This window comes from Schistocerca americana, chromosome 1, assembly GCF_021461395.2.
Source record: "Schistocerca americana isolate TAMUIC-IGC-003095 chromosome 1, iqSchAmer2.1, whole genome shotgun sequence".
In the NCBI taxonomy this organism is placed as follows: Eukaryota; Metazoa; Arthropoda; class Insecta; order Orthoptera; family Acrididae; genus Schistocerca; species Schistocerca americana.
In genome coordinates, this window is record NC_060119.1 from 637,602,424 (window position 1) to 637,620,524 (window position 18,101).

The window sequence follows — 18,101 nt, forward strand, 5'->3', positions numbered from 1 at the left end:
AGAAAGACTGGCCATTACTTATGTTGTAGATGGATGTATACTCTGCAAGCCACCTTTCAATGTGAGGTGGAGGATTTCCTGGTTTCACTTTCTGTTCGATTGTGAACGACATATGAAAAAAATAGCACTCAATAAGAGCTAAAACTTTTCTCATTTTTCATTCATCATTTTGTAACAAATTGTGACAGCCATCAGAATTTGATGAACCTGTAACAAAATTAGTCACTCCATTTTGGATGTTTTTTAACTACTCTATTAATCATTTATAGTAAGGGTTGCAGAGGGATGAGGAATTATCAGAAATTGGTTGAACAAGATTTTTTATTCTCTGTTGGGTGACTTTTGTCGATTTTCTATTATGCAGTCAGTCATCTCAGTATCTGTTGTTTCATCATTTGCACAATGGAAGAGTGAAACCATACCAAAATCTTCTATTTGTTAAACAGCGTGCTTACATAGTTTTATATTATCCAATTCTAACATACTATCAATCAGCAGTAAAGAATCAGTAATAGGTACCTTAATACAGTGCAACTACTGTGTGTAACTTTTAGTAGGTAGTCTGCACCATAGTCCTGAATTGGCAGAAGTTGATAGACGTTGGAATGCTTCCGCTGACAGTCATTTGTTTTTTGTTGCAATCAACACTAGGTTGCCGACCATATTGTGTGAGGTAGCTATTGTCTGTTATTGTTTTGCACTATACTATTCTGGGTAGTTTTTATTGTGCAGTACATTACCAAAATGAGTGATGAGTAGTTTCTGGTACATCCCATGCGTTACCTACAATCGCAGAAGGCCTGCTGTTGAAAGGAAATCAATGCAATGCAGCCGAAACTGTTTGTGTGCTACTTAATGCTGGAAAACAGAAAGGGGGCGGAAGGAATTGCTTCACTCCATCTACAGATCTTTTACGATAGCTGCTACTTGCACAGGACAAAGTGTGCATAGCATTGGGATGTTCAAACAGTTTCCAAGAAACACTCTGGCAAATCACCAAAAATATCTGGGGAAAAAAGATGAGTTTCCATTTCAGATGTTTTGTTCATGAACACTTTGAAGGCTCCTTCTATTTTGCATGAATTACTTTATATTGCACCTTTCATTACTGCCATATTATTTGTATGGAAATACCACTGATTATTGTCTTATTTCAAAATACATTCATGGTACAGTACAGCCCCACTGTTGACAAAACTATCTTCAATACAGTCACATGAGATGCAGTAAGACACACAAACAGAAGATCTTGACGGTAAAAGTGAATGACTACATGGAAGTGTTTTTACAAAAGTGTGACAGCTTCAACAAATGAAAAAAAAAATACCATTCATTTATTTCTGTTTCATTCTGTAACCATGTTAATGCATAATACAGTTTCAGGTTCACTTGCAAACAACATTTAAAGCGATTTTTATCTGTGCATTACTTCTGCTTTTGGCCAAACACAACATGCCGCTTGTGGTGCGAACACTGCAGATGGTAAGCATGGCTGCCCCCCCCCCCCCCTCCCCCCTGTCTTCTCATCCTTTGTCAGCCTATGTGGGAGGGTGGGCTTGCTTCTCCCCCTGAACTCTTGCATTGTACATAGCCCTTGAAACTTTCTGATATAGTAAAGCCATATGTTGAAAGGGTTCTGAAGCCTGTAACTTTGCCTTTTGCGACTACGCTCTTTCCATTTGAGTTACCCATGTATGACTCACGAATTGTCGATACAACTTCAGTTCTAGCAGTACCTCTCTCCTACTTTCCAAACGTCACAGATGTTATGCTGAATACTTCATTAGACTAGCACTTGTGGAAAAAAGAAAGGATATCACAGGGAAATGGTTTGGCCACAACCTAAGGGTTGATTCTACAAAGAATCTTTCACACAAAGCAGATTGATTGCTGTTAAGAAAATTGCTGGCAGATTACAACTATATGTCAGACCAGGAACCGAAGCCAAAACTGTGTTATTTGTAGGCAGTGCTCCTACAGACTGACCTATCTGAGCATGTCTCACAAACTGCCTTCATAGCTTTATTTGTACCAGTAACAAGGTCTTACTTTGCATGAGAACATTTTTGGTGTTTGGAGAGCAGAAACTGAGTTACTGGTAAAACTTAAGCTATGAGTGTGGGCTGTGAGTTGTGTCCAGATTACTCAGTTGGTAAGGGTGTTGCTTGAGAAAGGGACAGATCTGATCTAGAGTTGCAGAGTGAAAGATCAAAACAATTATGCTTTTAACCCATTATTATGAATATAGTGTTCTCATTTTCCCACACTATTGGTCATTTCACACCAATGAGTTGATCAATATGAATGAAACTTGGCACATTATGGGGACAGTTCCTAATGAGAGGCTTCCGTGTGGCAAAACCTTGAAAAATCTTCGTATGGATTTCCTTTCATATATATTACATAACAACTGTTCTTCTATTTAGGCTTCTAGAAAATGATTTCCAACTATTTCAGATGGTGATTCACTTTTATTACAGATTGAGTTATGTAGATCTGTATTGAGTGGACTCTAAATTCAAATTGATTCAAATTATGCAAAGTTTTTCAGTAGCTTTGTTACCCATTACTAATTTGCTCATTTGCTGGTGACTCTTGTCTTGCAAGCTTCTGATATGTTTAACAGTGGCAAAATGTTAGCATTACCTTTAACTGCAGGAAGCAGTACCATATAGAAATCATTTCAAGGAATACAAAGTACAGCTCTTCTGGGACAAGGTTGTATTTATTTTCTAAAAAGTAATTTTGTAAGTGCTTTGAAATATGGCACTACAGAAGAATGTTGAAGATTAGGTCGGTAGAGCTGAAAACTAATGAAGAGGAACTGAATCGAACTGGGGAAAAAAAAGAAATTTATAGTACATCTTGACTAAGAAAAGTTACTTGTTAATAAGACACATCTTAAGACATCAAGGAATTGTCAGTTTGGTAATAGAGGGCAGTGTGGAAATTAAAAACTGTGGATGAAGACCAAGGCTTAACTTCAGTAATTAAGTTCAGATGGTTGTAAGTAGGATAGTTATGCAGCAGAGATGAAAAGACTTGCATGGGATAGACTAGCATGGACAACTGCATCAAACCATACTTCTGATTGAAGACCAGCACAGCAACTAGTACTGGGCCCTATTTCCTCAGAAATGTCACCAGGCAGCTTTGTGACAGCTTCTTCGATTGCTTGAAGAAACGATATGAATGGCAAGAAATGTGATGTCAGAGCAAAATTGAAAGACCTTCCCATATTGCTGTTACACATTGTTCAAATCCTCATTTGTTAAATTACAAATAGAACATCTAAAGGAAGCTTCTTGCCATAAATTAGTAGTAGGGCAGTTCATCTTTGCTATTTGCCTTGAGGTGGACTGAAGTTACGCTGTTAGCTAACTGTCAGGAACTTGATGTTGTGTCTGGAGAAGTACGTGATAAATCCAATCTCTGAAGAGTACAGGTAATTCTCTTTGATCAGTCAGTAAGAGACCGAAATACACAGTGACTGGAAGTTGAAATGTACAATAATCTAAATGCTGTGCGGGATGCACTCCTGAAAATTGTTGGAATATCCCATCTCCCAAGGATAATTTCAAGATTCTCATTGCTTGCATTTTTGGGGTAGAGATAATTTTATACAGCTAGAAGCTGGTCATGGAACTGAATTTGAGAACTTGGTTACTAAGTTATTTTCGTGGTACAGTTCATGAAGACTGCATTTACTGCCAGTAGGATTAAATATGAAAAGATTTTGTGACTAGTTAAAGAGAGATTTTAACCAACAGCTGCCATCATTTGCTGACAATGAACAATCTTAGAACTTTGGTTCACAGGTCTGACATAGACTGGCATCCTTCATGGTTGGGGGGGGGGGGACAAGACAAAAGTCTGTGGTCAGGAAAAGTGAATGCTCAGGTCAGATTGATAAAGCTCTGCACATGAAAATGTCAGAAAGACGAAAGATGTGTTGTTAAATGCATAGCTTTTCTTCTGTATATGGAAAATGTTTCTTAAGAAATTGCCAAATACAAGGGAATGATGGACTGTTTATGTGTGTTGGCTCTGGTTCCAGTAGTGAATAAACACATATTTCAGCTGCAGAACTGACATTTTCCATTGAGGCAATAATATTTGTAGCCCTTTTGCTTTATATTCAACAGTAGATTGGTTTTTATCAGACGATTTTTCATGTAACTCTTGTTACGCTTGTTTTTGTTATCGATAACACATTTGACAAGTTTTTCTGGACCATAACATGTTGGTTACTTCACCTCCACAGCTGTGGTAGGTTTATTTTAGAGCTGTGGAGAATTTGTTGCATGATGCAAGCTGTAACACTATTCTGACTGTATATATTTATATGCCAGTGTTCAGAGGTCAACTCCTTATCACATCCCACTTAGTTTTTTCACAGTGTTGCCATGCCATTTTTTTAACACCAGCAACCATGATGTGATGAGCTGAATCAAGATATGCATGATCAAAACATCAGATTAGACAAAACTCAAATGGAAGAAATCTGTTCCTTGTGTAGTTGTCAACAAATATTGGTATGGCTCTTCAGTATAACCCAGCTCTAACAGTACTTCTGTAGAGATTATCTCTAAGGTGATCACAACATGCCTCAAGATTGCAATTCTAAATAGAAATTGCCAACTTATTAAAGAACTGTTATTCTCTAAAGCCAGTATTTCACATATCTGTCTATAAAAGAGATACTAGTGTACTAATACTATGTGATACTTTTTCAGTGTTCTCCATTAACTGTGGTTCTAATGTGGAATTTGCAGTAATCTGATATAAGGCAATGTCTTCGTAAGTTTAGTATTTAATGCATCTGCTGTTTACTTTTGTGCTATAGTAATGATGGAAATAAAATTTAATGTAATGGCCCCATTTTGAGCACCAGAGATGTTGTAATGATGGGGTATAAATTAAATTAAAACAGAGGTGGGGAGTAACAATAATTATGTTTATCACATTATGGTTAGGAGTGATGTAAGAAGTAAACGATTGTGGTTTTGCTTTTCACAGAGTTTAAATTTATCTGACTCTGCCCTATTAGCTAATAGTCTTTTCTATACTGTGCACATATTTTTTATTTACTGAATTTTTGTAAGACAATGTATGCTTCTGATATTGAAATTACTGTAAAACTCTGTAACCGGAGCTGGTGCAAGGTATTATACATAACTGTTCAGCACAAATAATGGTTGCCGATTTCTGTGTGTTCTGTAGACATTTTCATAGTTGAGGATGGACACATGGGTTGTTTATGTACCATTCTTAAGTGGTTTATTGTTATTCTTGAAGAAGGTGTAGAAAGCTTGAAGTAATTTTTGTATGCATGAATGCTCAGGTTTCAGTTATGTATTAACTTGATCAATTCTTTCCAGGTACAATATATGATAGAAGTTATATTCCAAATTCGTAAAGATGAATTTAGAGACCATGTATCAGTCATTCCAGAACTGGACCTTGTAGAAGAGGAGGACCAGTTCACTCATCTGATAACACTGGATGAAGCAAAAAATGCAGAAGAGATATTAAGTATGTACTGTAATCATTCATTAATTTTCATTCAGGACGTTAGTTTTTAAAGAATGTTGTTAAACATCATCATCAAGTATTTTTCGTGGTCAGAAGATATTTCAGATAAAATATCTGCAAAGAACCCACTTCCGTTGCAAATTGTACTCTGTGTGTGTGTGTGTGTGTGTGTGTGTGTGTGTGTGGATATTGCTGTCCCTTCTTCCATTGGTTGAGATTCTACTACACTATGTGATCAAAAGTACCCAGACACCCCCACAAACATATGTTTTTCACATTAAGTGCATTGTGTTGCCACCTACTGCCAGGTACTCCATATCAGGAACCTCAGTAGTCATTAGACATCATGAGAGAACAGAATGGGGTGCTCTGCGGAACTCACGGACTTCGAATGTGCTCAAGTGATTGGATGTCACATGTGTCATACATATGTACGTGAGATTTCCATACTCCTAAACATCCCTAGGTCCACTGTTTCCAATGTGATAGTGAAGTGGAAACGTGAGGGGGCAAGTACAGTGCAAAAGCGTACAGGCCGACCTCGTCTGTTGACTGACAGACCACCAACAGTTGAAGAGGTTTGTAATGTGTAATAGTCAGGCATCTGTCCAGACCATCACACAGGTATTCCAAACTGCATCAGGATCCACTGCAAGTAGTATGACAGTTAGCCAGGAGGTGAGAAAACTCGGATTTCATGGTCAAGTGGTTGCTCATAAGCCACACATCATGCTGGTAAATGCTAAACGACACCTTGCTTGGGGTAAGGCGCATAAACATTGGACGATTGAAGAGTGGAAAAATATTGTGTGGAGTGACAAATCACAGTACACAATGTGAAGATCCGATGGCAGGGTGTGGGTATGGCAAAAGCCCGGTGAACATCATCTGCCAGCGTGTGTAGTGCCAACAGTAAAATTCAGAGGCGGTGGTGTTATTGTATGGTCGTGTTTCTCATAGGGGGGGCTTGCACCCCTTGTTGTTTTGTGTGGCACTACCACAGCATAGACCTACACTGATGTTTTAAGCACCTTCTTGCTTCCCACTGTTGAAGAGAAATTCGGGGATGGCGATTGCATCTTTCAACACTATCGAGCACCTGTTCACATGACAATAACATCCGTGTAATGGACTGGCCTGCACAGAGTCATGACCTGAATCCTATTGAACACCTTTGGGATGTGGAATGCCGCCTTCATGCCAGGCCTCACCGACCGACATCAGTACCTCCCCTCAGTGCAGCACACTGTGAAGAATGGGCTGCCATTCCCCAAGAAACCTTCCAGCACCTGATTGAACGTATGCCTGCAAGAGTGGAAACTGCCATCAAGGCTAAGGATGGGCCAACACCATATTGAATTCCAGCATTACCGATGGAGTGCGCCATGAAGTAATTTTCAGCCAGGTGGTTGGATACTCTTCATCACATAGTGTATATAATCATAATTTATGGTATGCAGGGTGTCCCATTTATCTTGACCACCCTAAATAACTGTTTGTCCAGATGGAAATTACAAAATATTTCAAGCAAATGTTCTTTAGCTGTCAGGGGCACATCAGTCAGCATGATTGCCTTTGTTGTAGCTTTGTTTTTTACAGAGATATGAACAGTGGTATGACTTTTTAAAATGGCAACCTGTATTTTTTATTCGGTTATTCATTTCCTCTCCTAAAGACCTATTCAAAAATGTATCACATACCATTCACCGAAACACAATGTTATTAATTGCAGAACACAACATTGACTTTGAGTGCAGGATCACAAACTTATCCACTTCTTGGAGTTATCAGAAAACAAATGAAAATCAAGTAAGAACATAACACAAAATTGGCTTTGACTCTCTTGTACCATTGCTCAGGAGTAGAACATTCAAAGGTGCTCAGAGTGGTGACCCTGGACACCAATAAACTGGTGCACTCGTTGAATGAAAGAATTATTTACTGCTTCAAATGTTGCCTGCTGAAGAGAATTACAAGCAAGCATGATATGTTCCTACATGTCCTCTGGAGCTGTTGGAATATCGTGATAGACAACATCTTTAATGCATCCCCAATGAAAAAAGTTCAGAGCATTTAAATCAGGAGACCTAGCAGGCCAAGTAACTGTTCCTCCTCGACCAATCCATCTGGCAGGATACCTTCAGTTCAGAACATGACATTCACGCATGGCATTTTGTGCTGGACATCCATCATGTTGATACCATGTAAGCATTCTGGTTCTTAGCGGAACTTCATCCAGAAGAGGAGGAAGAATTCGTCTGAGGAAGTTGGCATACACTGTGACGTTTAGACTACCATTGATGAAATAAGGGCCAACAATTGTAGTACCAAGCATCCCACACCGAACATTAACTCTCCATTGACGCTGATGTTCCACCTGTCAGCCATTGCGGGTTGTCGCTGGACCAATAATGCATGTTCCTTGTATTTACCTGTCCTTTGTTTGAGAAGGAACATTCATCAGTAAATGGAACATTGAAGAAGTAGTTTCGGTTGGCGAGGATTTGTTGCTGTGCCCACTGACATAACTGTACACGATTCTGGAAATAATTCCCATGCAATTCTTGATGTAGGTGTACATAGTAAGGATGGAACTGATGACGTGTGGGAATATGATGTACACTGGTTTTAGGATTGCCAATCTTGTGTTCAAGCTGTCGTGTGCTCACATGTGGATTCATAACAACGAAAACGAGAACAGTAACTTTGGCAGCTTCGTCTGTGCAAGTGCTACAACGATTGCGTTTTTGTGGGTTGAAACTTCCGTTTCCTGAAGCGTCGCAACAAGATGAGAAAACATCCGTCGGGAAGGTGGGTTCTTGTCAGAATATCGCTCTCTGTACAGTTCCACTGCCTGCATAAAATTTCGCCTACCTTCAACAACAACAACAACAACAATAAAAGAAACGTTATATCGATGCAGTTTGTAGGAAGGACAGCCTTTACTGTATGCCTACTCAACATAACAATATTTAAAAGGACTAAACTACTGTACTAAATGTACCTGTGCATAAGAAAACAGTATTGCAGTTACTGTTCTGCTAACTTACATTCCCCATAGACGAGTAGCATTTCTACCTTCTCTTCATTGGTGTACATTCTAGTCACACAACTCTGCAACTGACTATGGTTGATGGTATGACGGGTGTGCATTCTACTTATGTGTACATTTGTCCTCTGTCAACATCATCATGTGGATGTGTTCCATTACCCCGAGTACCTGCACTAAGTACTGGGAGTGTCAATGTCATTGTTGTGTTATGTAGGTGTACATAGTAAGGATGGAACTGATGACGTGTGGGAATATGATGTACACTGGTTTTAGGATTGCCAATCTTGTGTTCAAGCTGTCGTGTGCTCACATGTGGATTCATAACAACGAAAACGAGAACAGTAACTTTGGCAGCTTCGTCTGTGCAAGTGCTACAACGATTGCGTTTTTGTGGGTTGAAACTTCCGTTTCCTGAAGCGTCGCAACAAGATGAGAAAACATCCGTCGGGAAGGTGGGTTCTTGTCAGAATATCGCTCTCTGTACAGTTCCACTGCCTGCATAAAATTTCGCCTACCTTCAACAACAACAACAACAACAACAACAACAACAATAAAAGAAACGTTATATCGATGCAGTTTGTAGGAAGGACAGCCTTTACTGTATGCCTACTCAACATAACAATATTTAAAAGGACTAAACTACTGTACTAAATGTACCTGTGCATAAGAAAACAGTATTGCAGTTACTGTTCTGCTAACTTACATTCCCCATAGACGAGTAGCATTTCTACCTTCTCTTCATTGGTGTACATTCTAGTCACACAACTCTGCAACTGACTATGGTTGATGGTATGACGGGTGTGCATTCTACTTATGTGTACATTTGTCCTCTGTCAACATCATCATGTGGATGTGTTCCATTACCCCGAGTACCTGCACTAAGTACTGGGAGTGTCAATGTCATTGTTGTGTTATGTAGGTGTACATAGTAAGGATGGAACTGATGACGTGTGGGAATATGATGTACACTGGTTTTAGGATTGCCAATCTTGTGTTCAAGCTGTCGTGTGCTCACATGTGGATTCATAACAACGAAAACGAGAACAGTAACTTTGGCAGCTTCGTCTGTGCAAGTGCTACAACGATTGCGTTTTTGTGGGTTGAAACTTCCGTTTCCTGAAGCGTCGCAACAAGATGAGAAAACATCCGTCGGGAAGGTGGGTTCTTGTCAGAATATCGCTCTCTGTACAGTTCCACTGCCTGCATAAAATTTCGCCTACCTTCAACAACAACAACAACAACAACAATAAAAGAAACGTTATATCGATGCAGTTTGTAGGAAGGACAGCCTTTACTGTATGCCTACTCAACATAACAATATTTAAAAGGACTAAACTACTGTACTAAATGTACCTGTGCATAAGAAAACAGTATTGCAGTTACTGTTCTGCTAACTTACATTCCCCATAGACGAGTAGCATTTCTACCTTCTCTTCATTGGTGTACATTCTAGTCACACAACTCTGCAACTGACTATGGTTGATGGTATGACGGGTGTGCATTCTACTTATGTGTACATTTGTCCTCTGTCAACATCATCATGTGGATGTGTTCCATTACCCCGAGTACCTGCACTAAGTACTGGGAGTGTCAATGTCATTGTTGTGTTATGTAGGTGTACATAGTAAGGATGGAACTGATGACGTGTGGGAATATGATGTACACTGGTTTTAGGATTGCCAATCTTGTGTTCAAGCTGTCGTGTGCTCACATGTGGATTCATAACAACGAAAACGAGAACAGTAACTTTGGCAGCTTCGTCTGTGCAAGTGCTACAACGATTGCGTTTTTGTGGGTTGAAACTTCCGTTTCCTGAAGCGTCGCAACAAGATGAGAAAACATCCGTCGGGAAGGTGGGTTCTTGTCAGAATATCGCTCTCTGTACAGTTCCACTGCCTGCATAAAATTTCGCCTACCTTCAACAACAACAACAACAATAAAAGAAACGTTATATCGATGCAGTTTGTAGGAAGGACAGCCTTTACTGTATGCCTACTCAACATAACAATATTTAAAAGGACTAAACTACTGTACTAAATGTACCTGTGCATAAGAAAACAGTATTGCAGTTACTGTTCTGCTAACTTACATTCCCCATAGACGAGTAGCATTTCTACCTTCTCTTCATTGGTGTACATTCTAGTCACACAACTCTGCAACTGACTATGGTTGATGGTATGACGGGTGTGCATTCTACTTATGTGTACATTTGTCCTCTGTCAACATCATCATGTGGATGTGTTCCATTACCCCGAGTACCTGCACTAAGTACTGGGAGTGTCAATGTCATTGTTGTGTTATGTAATTAATAATGTTGTGTTTCAGTGGATGGTACACTGTGAGGAAATGAATTACCGAATAAAAAGTACAGGGTGCCATTTAAAAAAGTCATACCACTGTTCATATCTTTGTAAAAAACAGAGATACAACAAAGGCAATCATGTTGATTGATGTCCCTCTGACAACTAAAGAATAATTTCTTGAAACATTTTGTAATTTGCATTTGGACAAACAGTTATTTAGGTTGGTCAAAATAAATGGGATATGTATATCCATAGTGCTCTCCCTCCAGGCGTTAAGTGAACATTTGTTTCAGTGCATGTAGCAAGAGTTCTATGTGGGCAACACTTCCTTTGCATTTCGATTAGAAGGAAGATAATGAAAAGTCCATAATATATGTGTTGGGTATGGTTCTGTCACATCCTGCATTCTGCCTGCAGTGTCAGTCATATGTTTCCATTTCTGTGCAGTTCATTTACAACTTACGGGAAGCCACCCTTTCACTTTCTTGAGGTGAAATAACAAATTCACACAACAAGAATTAATGTCTTGTTTTGTTGTCATGCAGCATGGTAGAGTACAGAGATACAAGAATCACATGGTTTCAAAGTGATGTTAGATGTGATGCAGCAATACTGCAGATACTGGACTTATAATGCAGTATTTTCAGCTGCTAACATATTGATTACATGTGACACGTTAAAACTGCCATACTTTGAATCAAATTTGTCAAACTGCTTTTTGTGATCAAAGTGCAATGAGCTATATCTTTAGGCTATACCTCATGAACTGATTCAAGGCTTCAGCTTGTCATAAGATCAACCCCTTTTGATCCAAATGTGGTAATAGATGTTTGTGGTTGAGATTTGCCAGAGCAGCGCAGGAGCTCCTTGAAGTATATGTGTGAATAGATGCGGCAGTTCCTCCCACACCATTTATTGTGGACTACCTGTTCCCAGCCACACGTTGCTGTAACTTAGTCTGGTGAAATGGAAAAGAAAAAAAAGAGAAAGGTCATATTTCTAATATGTATGGGAATTGGATATACATTTTAATCTACTTCTCTCCCCTGTCTCCGTCCATCTCCTCTCTTTTTCCATCTCCATCCGCCTCTCTCTGTCCATCACCTCCTCCACCCTCTCTCAGTCAATTTCTCCCCCCCCCCCCCCCCCTCTCTCTCTCTCTCTCTCTCTCTCTCTCTCTCTCTCTATATCTCTCTATCTCTCTATCTCTGTCTCTCTCATGCTCTCCCTGTCTCCTCCTTCTCTCTGTCCATCTTCTCATACTCCTCTCTCTCTCTCTCTCTCTCTCTCTCTCTCTCTCTCTCTCTCTCTCTCCATCTTCTCCTCCCCCTCTCTCACCATCTCCCTCTGTCCATCACACCATCCCCATTTCTATGTCCATCTTCTCCTCTCTCGTCTCTCTGTCCAACTCCTCCTTTTTGCTTTCTACATCTATTTCCTCCCACTCTTCTGTCCACATCCTCCTCCCCCCTCTCTCTGACTTTGAGCCTTGTTTATCATTATTGCATATTCAGATTCTGTAGTAATATTATAATAATAACCATTAAGCCATAAATACAACTTTCCTGTTTGCTGATAATATTTCACTGTTTTATATTTTATATACTTTGTCCGTCCGAATGTACATTAGAATATTATGTAAAAATTTGAAGTAAATCACTCAAGATGTTTTATTCAAGATTTTTGATAATAATGTATGTCAAAATTTTGAAGCAGTTGGTGAAGTACTTTTGGAGTTTAAGATTCTGAACAAACTAACATTTACATTTTTATTTACATAGAAGTAATTGTTCATTGATTGGCGACTCCATGGAGTGCTGTGTGCACAACGACCATATATGTTAAATTAAAAGGAAGGTCAGCGTTGGCCCTAATATTGATGTTTTATTGATAGCAGAATCGATTTTCGATCACATAATGATCATCTTCAGTGCTGTACAAATTAAACTCAGACACTGGTATCAAATTATCAGTAACCAAAACTGAGAAGCTGAGGCTAACCACTTCCTTAAAACTTTGTGATCGCTTCTCAGTTTTGGTTATTGATAACTTGATACCAGTGTCTGAGTTTAATTTTTACAGCACTAAAGACGATCACTATGTGATCGACAATCAATTCTGCTATCAATAAAACATCAATATTACGGCCAATGCTGATCTTCCTTTTAATTTTAAAGTAATTGTTCATGTGTTCAAAATCTGAAAATTTCCATCAGTTCTTCCCTAATTGCTTTGAAATTTTGACACAACATTGCATTCAAATACACATGTTTTTGTAAAGCTACTGGAGCACCATATGGTATAAATGAGGGTCGTTCTGAAAGTAATGCCTCCTATTTTTATTCATGGGAAATACAGGAGATAAACAAATCACAATAGCACAACTAAGTAGAGCAATATTTCAGCTGCAGACTGTCTCTGAAGGCGCTAACTTTGGATTGTACAGTGGATGTGGTAAGACAGTCTAGCCGAATTTTGTCATGAGTTGTGCAGTCACAAAACTGTTGTGGGCCCGGCATTTTCATGTTGCAGGTGAAAGTTGAGTTTCTTCTCTGGCTTTACCCTGGAAATTCAGGCTTTCAGCTTAGTCAGTGTCGTCTTGTAGCATTCCCCAGACACCAGGACATCCAAAAGAACCACACCCTGGCTAACCCATAAGACTGTGCACATAACTTTGCTTGTAGGTGGCTGTGTCTTGAATTTCTTCTTTGATGGAGGCTTCGCATTTTACTATTCTATGGACTGTCTTTTGAATTCTGGCTTGTAGTGGTGACACCATGTCTCATGTCTGGTGATGATGCTATTCAGAAAATTGTCACCTTGAGTCTCATGTTGGTCCAGCAGGTCCCAACAAATTTCTATTCAATAAGTTTTTTTATTCTTCTGTAAGCATCCACGGGATGTGTCTCACACAGACTTTGCCATAACCAAGATGACCCATGGTCATTATCTGCTGATCATCACAAATGAGTTGGTCAAAGTGCTCTTCATTGCAAGGGATGACAGCTGTGCAGGGTCTATTGGGCCTTGGCTTGTCATGCATGCCCTTTTCACCACCTTGAAATGCCATACTCATCACCTCAAATTGCTCACATCTATTGTATCATCTCCATACACCTTTAGCAAGTGTTGATGGATTTCAAATGGCGCAATTTCTTCAGCAGTGAGGAATTCAATCATACATTGCTGTTTTATATGTGCATCCATGTCAGACTCCATTTTGGAACACTCCTCTGCTGGGGCCAACTACTACAGAACAATGGATCACCTACAAATGAAAGAGGAAGGTTCAAGCATTAGCACTACACCAACGACATCTGGCATGGACATCCAAAGTCACCACAAAAAAATAGGAGGGATTACCTTCGGAATGACCCTTGTATTTAGAATACATAAAGGAGGAACATTGTTAGCAAAAACCTCATGTTCATTTGTTCAAAAGCTTAAATCTCAAAAGTTCTTTTTTTTTTTTTTTTTTGTATATACCTACTGTAGTGCCATATACACTGAAGTGCCAAAGAAACTGGCATAGATTGCATATTCCAATACAGAGATATGTAAACAAAGACAATTCGGCACTTTGGTCGGCAATGCCTATATAAGAGAAGTGTCTGGCGCAGTTGTCAGGTAGGTTACTGATGCTGCAATGACAGGTTTTCCAGATTTAAGTGAGTTTGAATGTAGTGTTATAGATGGTGCTCGAGTGATGGGACGCAGCATCTCCAAGGTGCGATGGAGTGGGGATTTTTTTTCTGTATGACGATATCACGAGTGTACCGTGAATATCAAGGATCTGGTAAAACATCAAATCTCTTCATGACATCGCTGCAGCGAGAAGAAGGTTATGCAAGAATGGGACGAGTGACAACTGAAGAGAATCTTTCAATGTGACAACAAGTGCAACCCCTCCGGAAATTGCTGCAGATTTCAGTGCTGGGCCATCAAAAAGTGTTAGTGTGCGGACCATTTGACAAAACGTCATCAATATGGACTCTCGGAGCCGAAGGCCTGCTTGTGTATCCTTGATGACTGCACGACACAAAGCTTTACACCTTGCCTCGGCCAGTCAACACCAACATTGGACTGTTGATGACTGGAAAAAAATGTTTCCTGGTTGGACGAGTCTCATTTCAAATTGTATCACGCGGATGGACATATACAGTATGGAACACCCACTCTTGTATCCTTAACGACTGTACAACACACAGCTTTATGCCTTGCCTGGAACCATCAACACTGACATTGGCCTGCTGATGACTTAGAAACATGTTGCCTAGTCAGATGAGTCTCGTTTCATATTGTATTAAGTGGATGGACGTGTATGCGTATGGAGACAACCTCATGAATCCATGGACCCTGCATGTCAGCAGGGCAGTGTTCAAGCTGGTGGAGGCTCTGTAATGGTGTGGGACGTGTGCAGTTGGAGTGATATGGGACCACTTATACATCTAGATATGACTCTGACAGGTGACACATACGTAAACATCCTGTCTGATTACCTGCATCCATTGATGTCCATTGTGCATTCTGATGGGCAATACCAGCAGGGCAGTGCAACACCGCACACATCCAGAATTACTACAGAGCGGCTCTAGGAATACTCTTCTGAGTTTAAACACTTCCGCTGGCCACCAAACTCCCCAGGTATGAATGTTATTGAGCATATCTGGGATACCTTGCAATGTGCTGTTCCAGGGTGTATACGACCTGGGACAACCGGGAGATCCGGGAAATACCTGGGAATTTTTTCATCCTGGAGAAAACCAGGAAAACCCAGGAATTTTTCATTGTTTTAGTTTTCAGTTAATTTTTTTGTAATTTTGACTGGTAAGAAGCGATACTCTAACAAAGGATATTATGTATCTCGCTGCTGCAGAATAACACTACAGCAACAAAATATGAACGAGAGAATAAAACTTAAATTGCAGAGGAAATGAGCCATATTAAAAAAAACACAGAGCTCATACAAGCATTTGCCAATAGCAAAATGTATGAAAGGGCTTAGGAAGACTATGCAATGCTTCGTGACAACAAATTACCTCTGATGAGCGTGACGTCACTACTCTTTACATTAGATTCAAGCAAGCAGTTACGAGCGGGATCATGAGCATGGGCAGCTGAGTCGCATATGAGTAGTACTTCCTCCCGCTTCTGGCTACAGAAATGTCGCTGTTGGTTGTGTATGCAGCAAACCGGGGTATCTGAACCAGTTGGCAATTTCAGAGGTGAGGGAGGCAAATTCGTATTCTTGGGGGAAAAAAATCTTGTTTCACAAAGCGCCTAGCATCTACCGCACCTTAGTCCATCGATTATTTAAATGATTTTGAAACGCATCCCTGTTGCTTTTTGAACACATTCTAAGTTGATTTCTGAATGAATCAGAAGTTGATTTTTGAATGCGTGCATAGTGTACATGATGTCCATGTCAGAGGAATCCTCGTGGCATCTAGAAATAAACTTTCCTGCAGACAAAAGGGGATGGTCCTATACGATGAGCGGAATAAAACTGAATGGGTGATTGTCATTTGTTTATGTGATTGATTGGGTATGGGAATGATCAGCATTGTTATAATTACTAGCTAAGTCCATAAATTCGGACTACCAGAGTGGAAATAAACGACTAACAAGAATAACAGGTAAGAAAGATTACGTATTATCTTCTCAGTGCATCCAAGAAAATGAAATTTTGACAGAAAATTTTTGGGCAGATCGCTACAGCAGAAAGGGCAAGTTGTACTTTTCCCAGCTAGCAGCCGCGTAAGTTCTACTCTGGGAGTAACGTGGAAAACGCTTTATACGAACACATAATAACGCCTAACTGGAGAATAATCGCTGGATAACTAAACTGGTGATTCTGGCAGGGTTAGTAGAGTTAACCTGAGAATGAGCTTTGACAGTGATAGGAATAGTTACAGAATTAGTGATGAGAAGATAGTTTGTTAGAACGAGGAAGGAGAAGAAACGGGGACATCACACAAATTACGGAATAATATCACGATTCCACATTTATACAAAAATTTCGTACTGCTACTTTTTGATCTCGTGCTTCAAAAACTGGAGTGTATGAATGAAATGTGAAACTCTTTCCTAACATAAAGCTTTTTGCTTGTGGTAGGTCAAATAGGCATTTCATATTGGTACTTCGTGAATTATATTCTGTCATATTATAAAAATTACCATTATTACCAAAACAGTCTTGCTTATTTGGTGTGTGTTACAGTGGCTACAATATTAGAAAGGCTTGTTTTCTTTTGTCTAGCAGACAACGACAAAATAGACGTAATCAGATCGAGAAACCACACCAGTCTTGGGTACTATTTGTATTAACAGCTTTTTCAGTATTAGACAACGACATATAGATTTTTCATGTAGCAAAACGTTTGACGAACTTTGATGAGGTAATAGATTCTTTCACAGAAGGAAAGCTCACCATGTAAAGCTGTAGCAAGAATAGAGAGAGAAAAAACGGTAGGACTTAAGGATTGAAGAAATGTATACTGTCTTGCTTGTCTCTTGTCTTACCTGGTTTTATGTATCCTGTATTTAATTTTATGCTGCACAGAACAGCAAGTTATTAGCTAATAGGCAATAAAGACTCCAAATTTTCTGAAGAGTTCTTGTTCTTCAGTTATGAATAATCCAATCCAGTATTAATTGTGAGACCCTTTTTTAAGAGGGGCTGGCCGGGGGGGGGGGGGGGGGGGTAGGGGGTAGGGGGGCATGATGTCAAACCGGCCGACTAGGAGCAGGAGAGGCACCACAGGACATTTTAATTTACGCTGTCCTGAATATAGTTTGGTGGCACCCATTAAAAAATATGCACATTTGAGTTCCACAGTGTGAAGTACAGTGACGTGCGGTAGAAGAATGCTGTGTAAAGAGGCTTGGCACTCCACTTTGGCACACTTAAGACCAAATAATACTTCTTACATTTCCTCGAAGTTATATGTTTTATGCATCAGACTCTTCAGAAAGATGTTCGCTAGAAATTGAACATATTTTTGAAAAGTCTTTTTTTACGTCCTATCTCAAATGCTTGACGGCGGGGGGGCACCACCATCTAGTATTGCCCCTGTTTGAAATATCGGATAACTGGGGCTGAAGCGCATTCTCATAATTATGGGAGGCTACAATATGTTGTTAGTTCCTGATTTTATTTTATTCCCACCTTTCTGACAGTCAAGCATTAATTGCCTTGCAGAACAATGAAA

At 39.7% G+C, this 18,101-nt stretch overlaps 1 protein-coding gene across 2 annotated transcripts in view; it reads left to right on the plus strand.

Moving 5' to 3' along the window:
• The window catches only part of LOC124607557 (pre-mRNA-splicing factor CWC22 homolog), a 130,353-nt gene that overhangs the window by 21,799 nt on the left and 90,453 nt on the right, over window positions 1–18,101 (plus strand). For both annotated transcript variants that reach the window (XM_047139914.1, XM_047139915.1), the window contains exon 4: window positions 5,382–5,535. In XM_047139914.1, coding sequence (XP_046995870.1) covers window positions 5,382–5,535 — 154 coding nt within the window. The remainder of the gene's footprint in view (window positions 1–5,381; window positions 5,536–18,101) is intronic.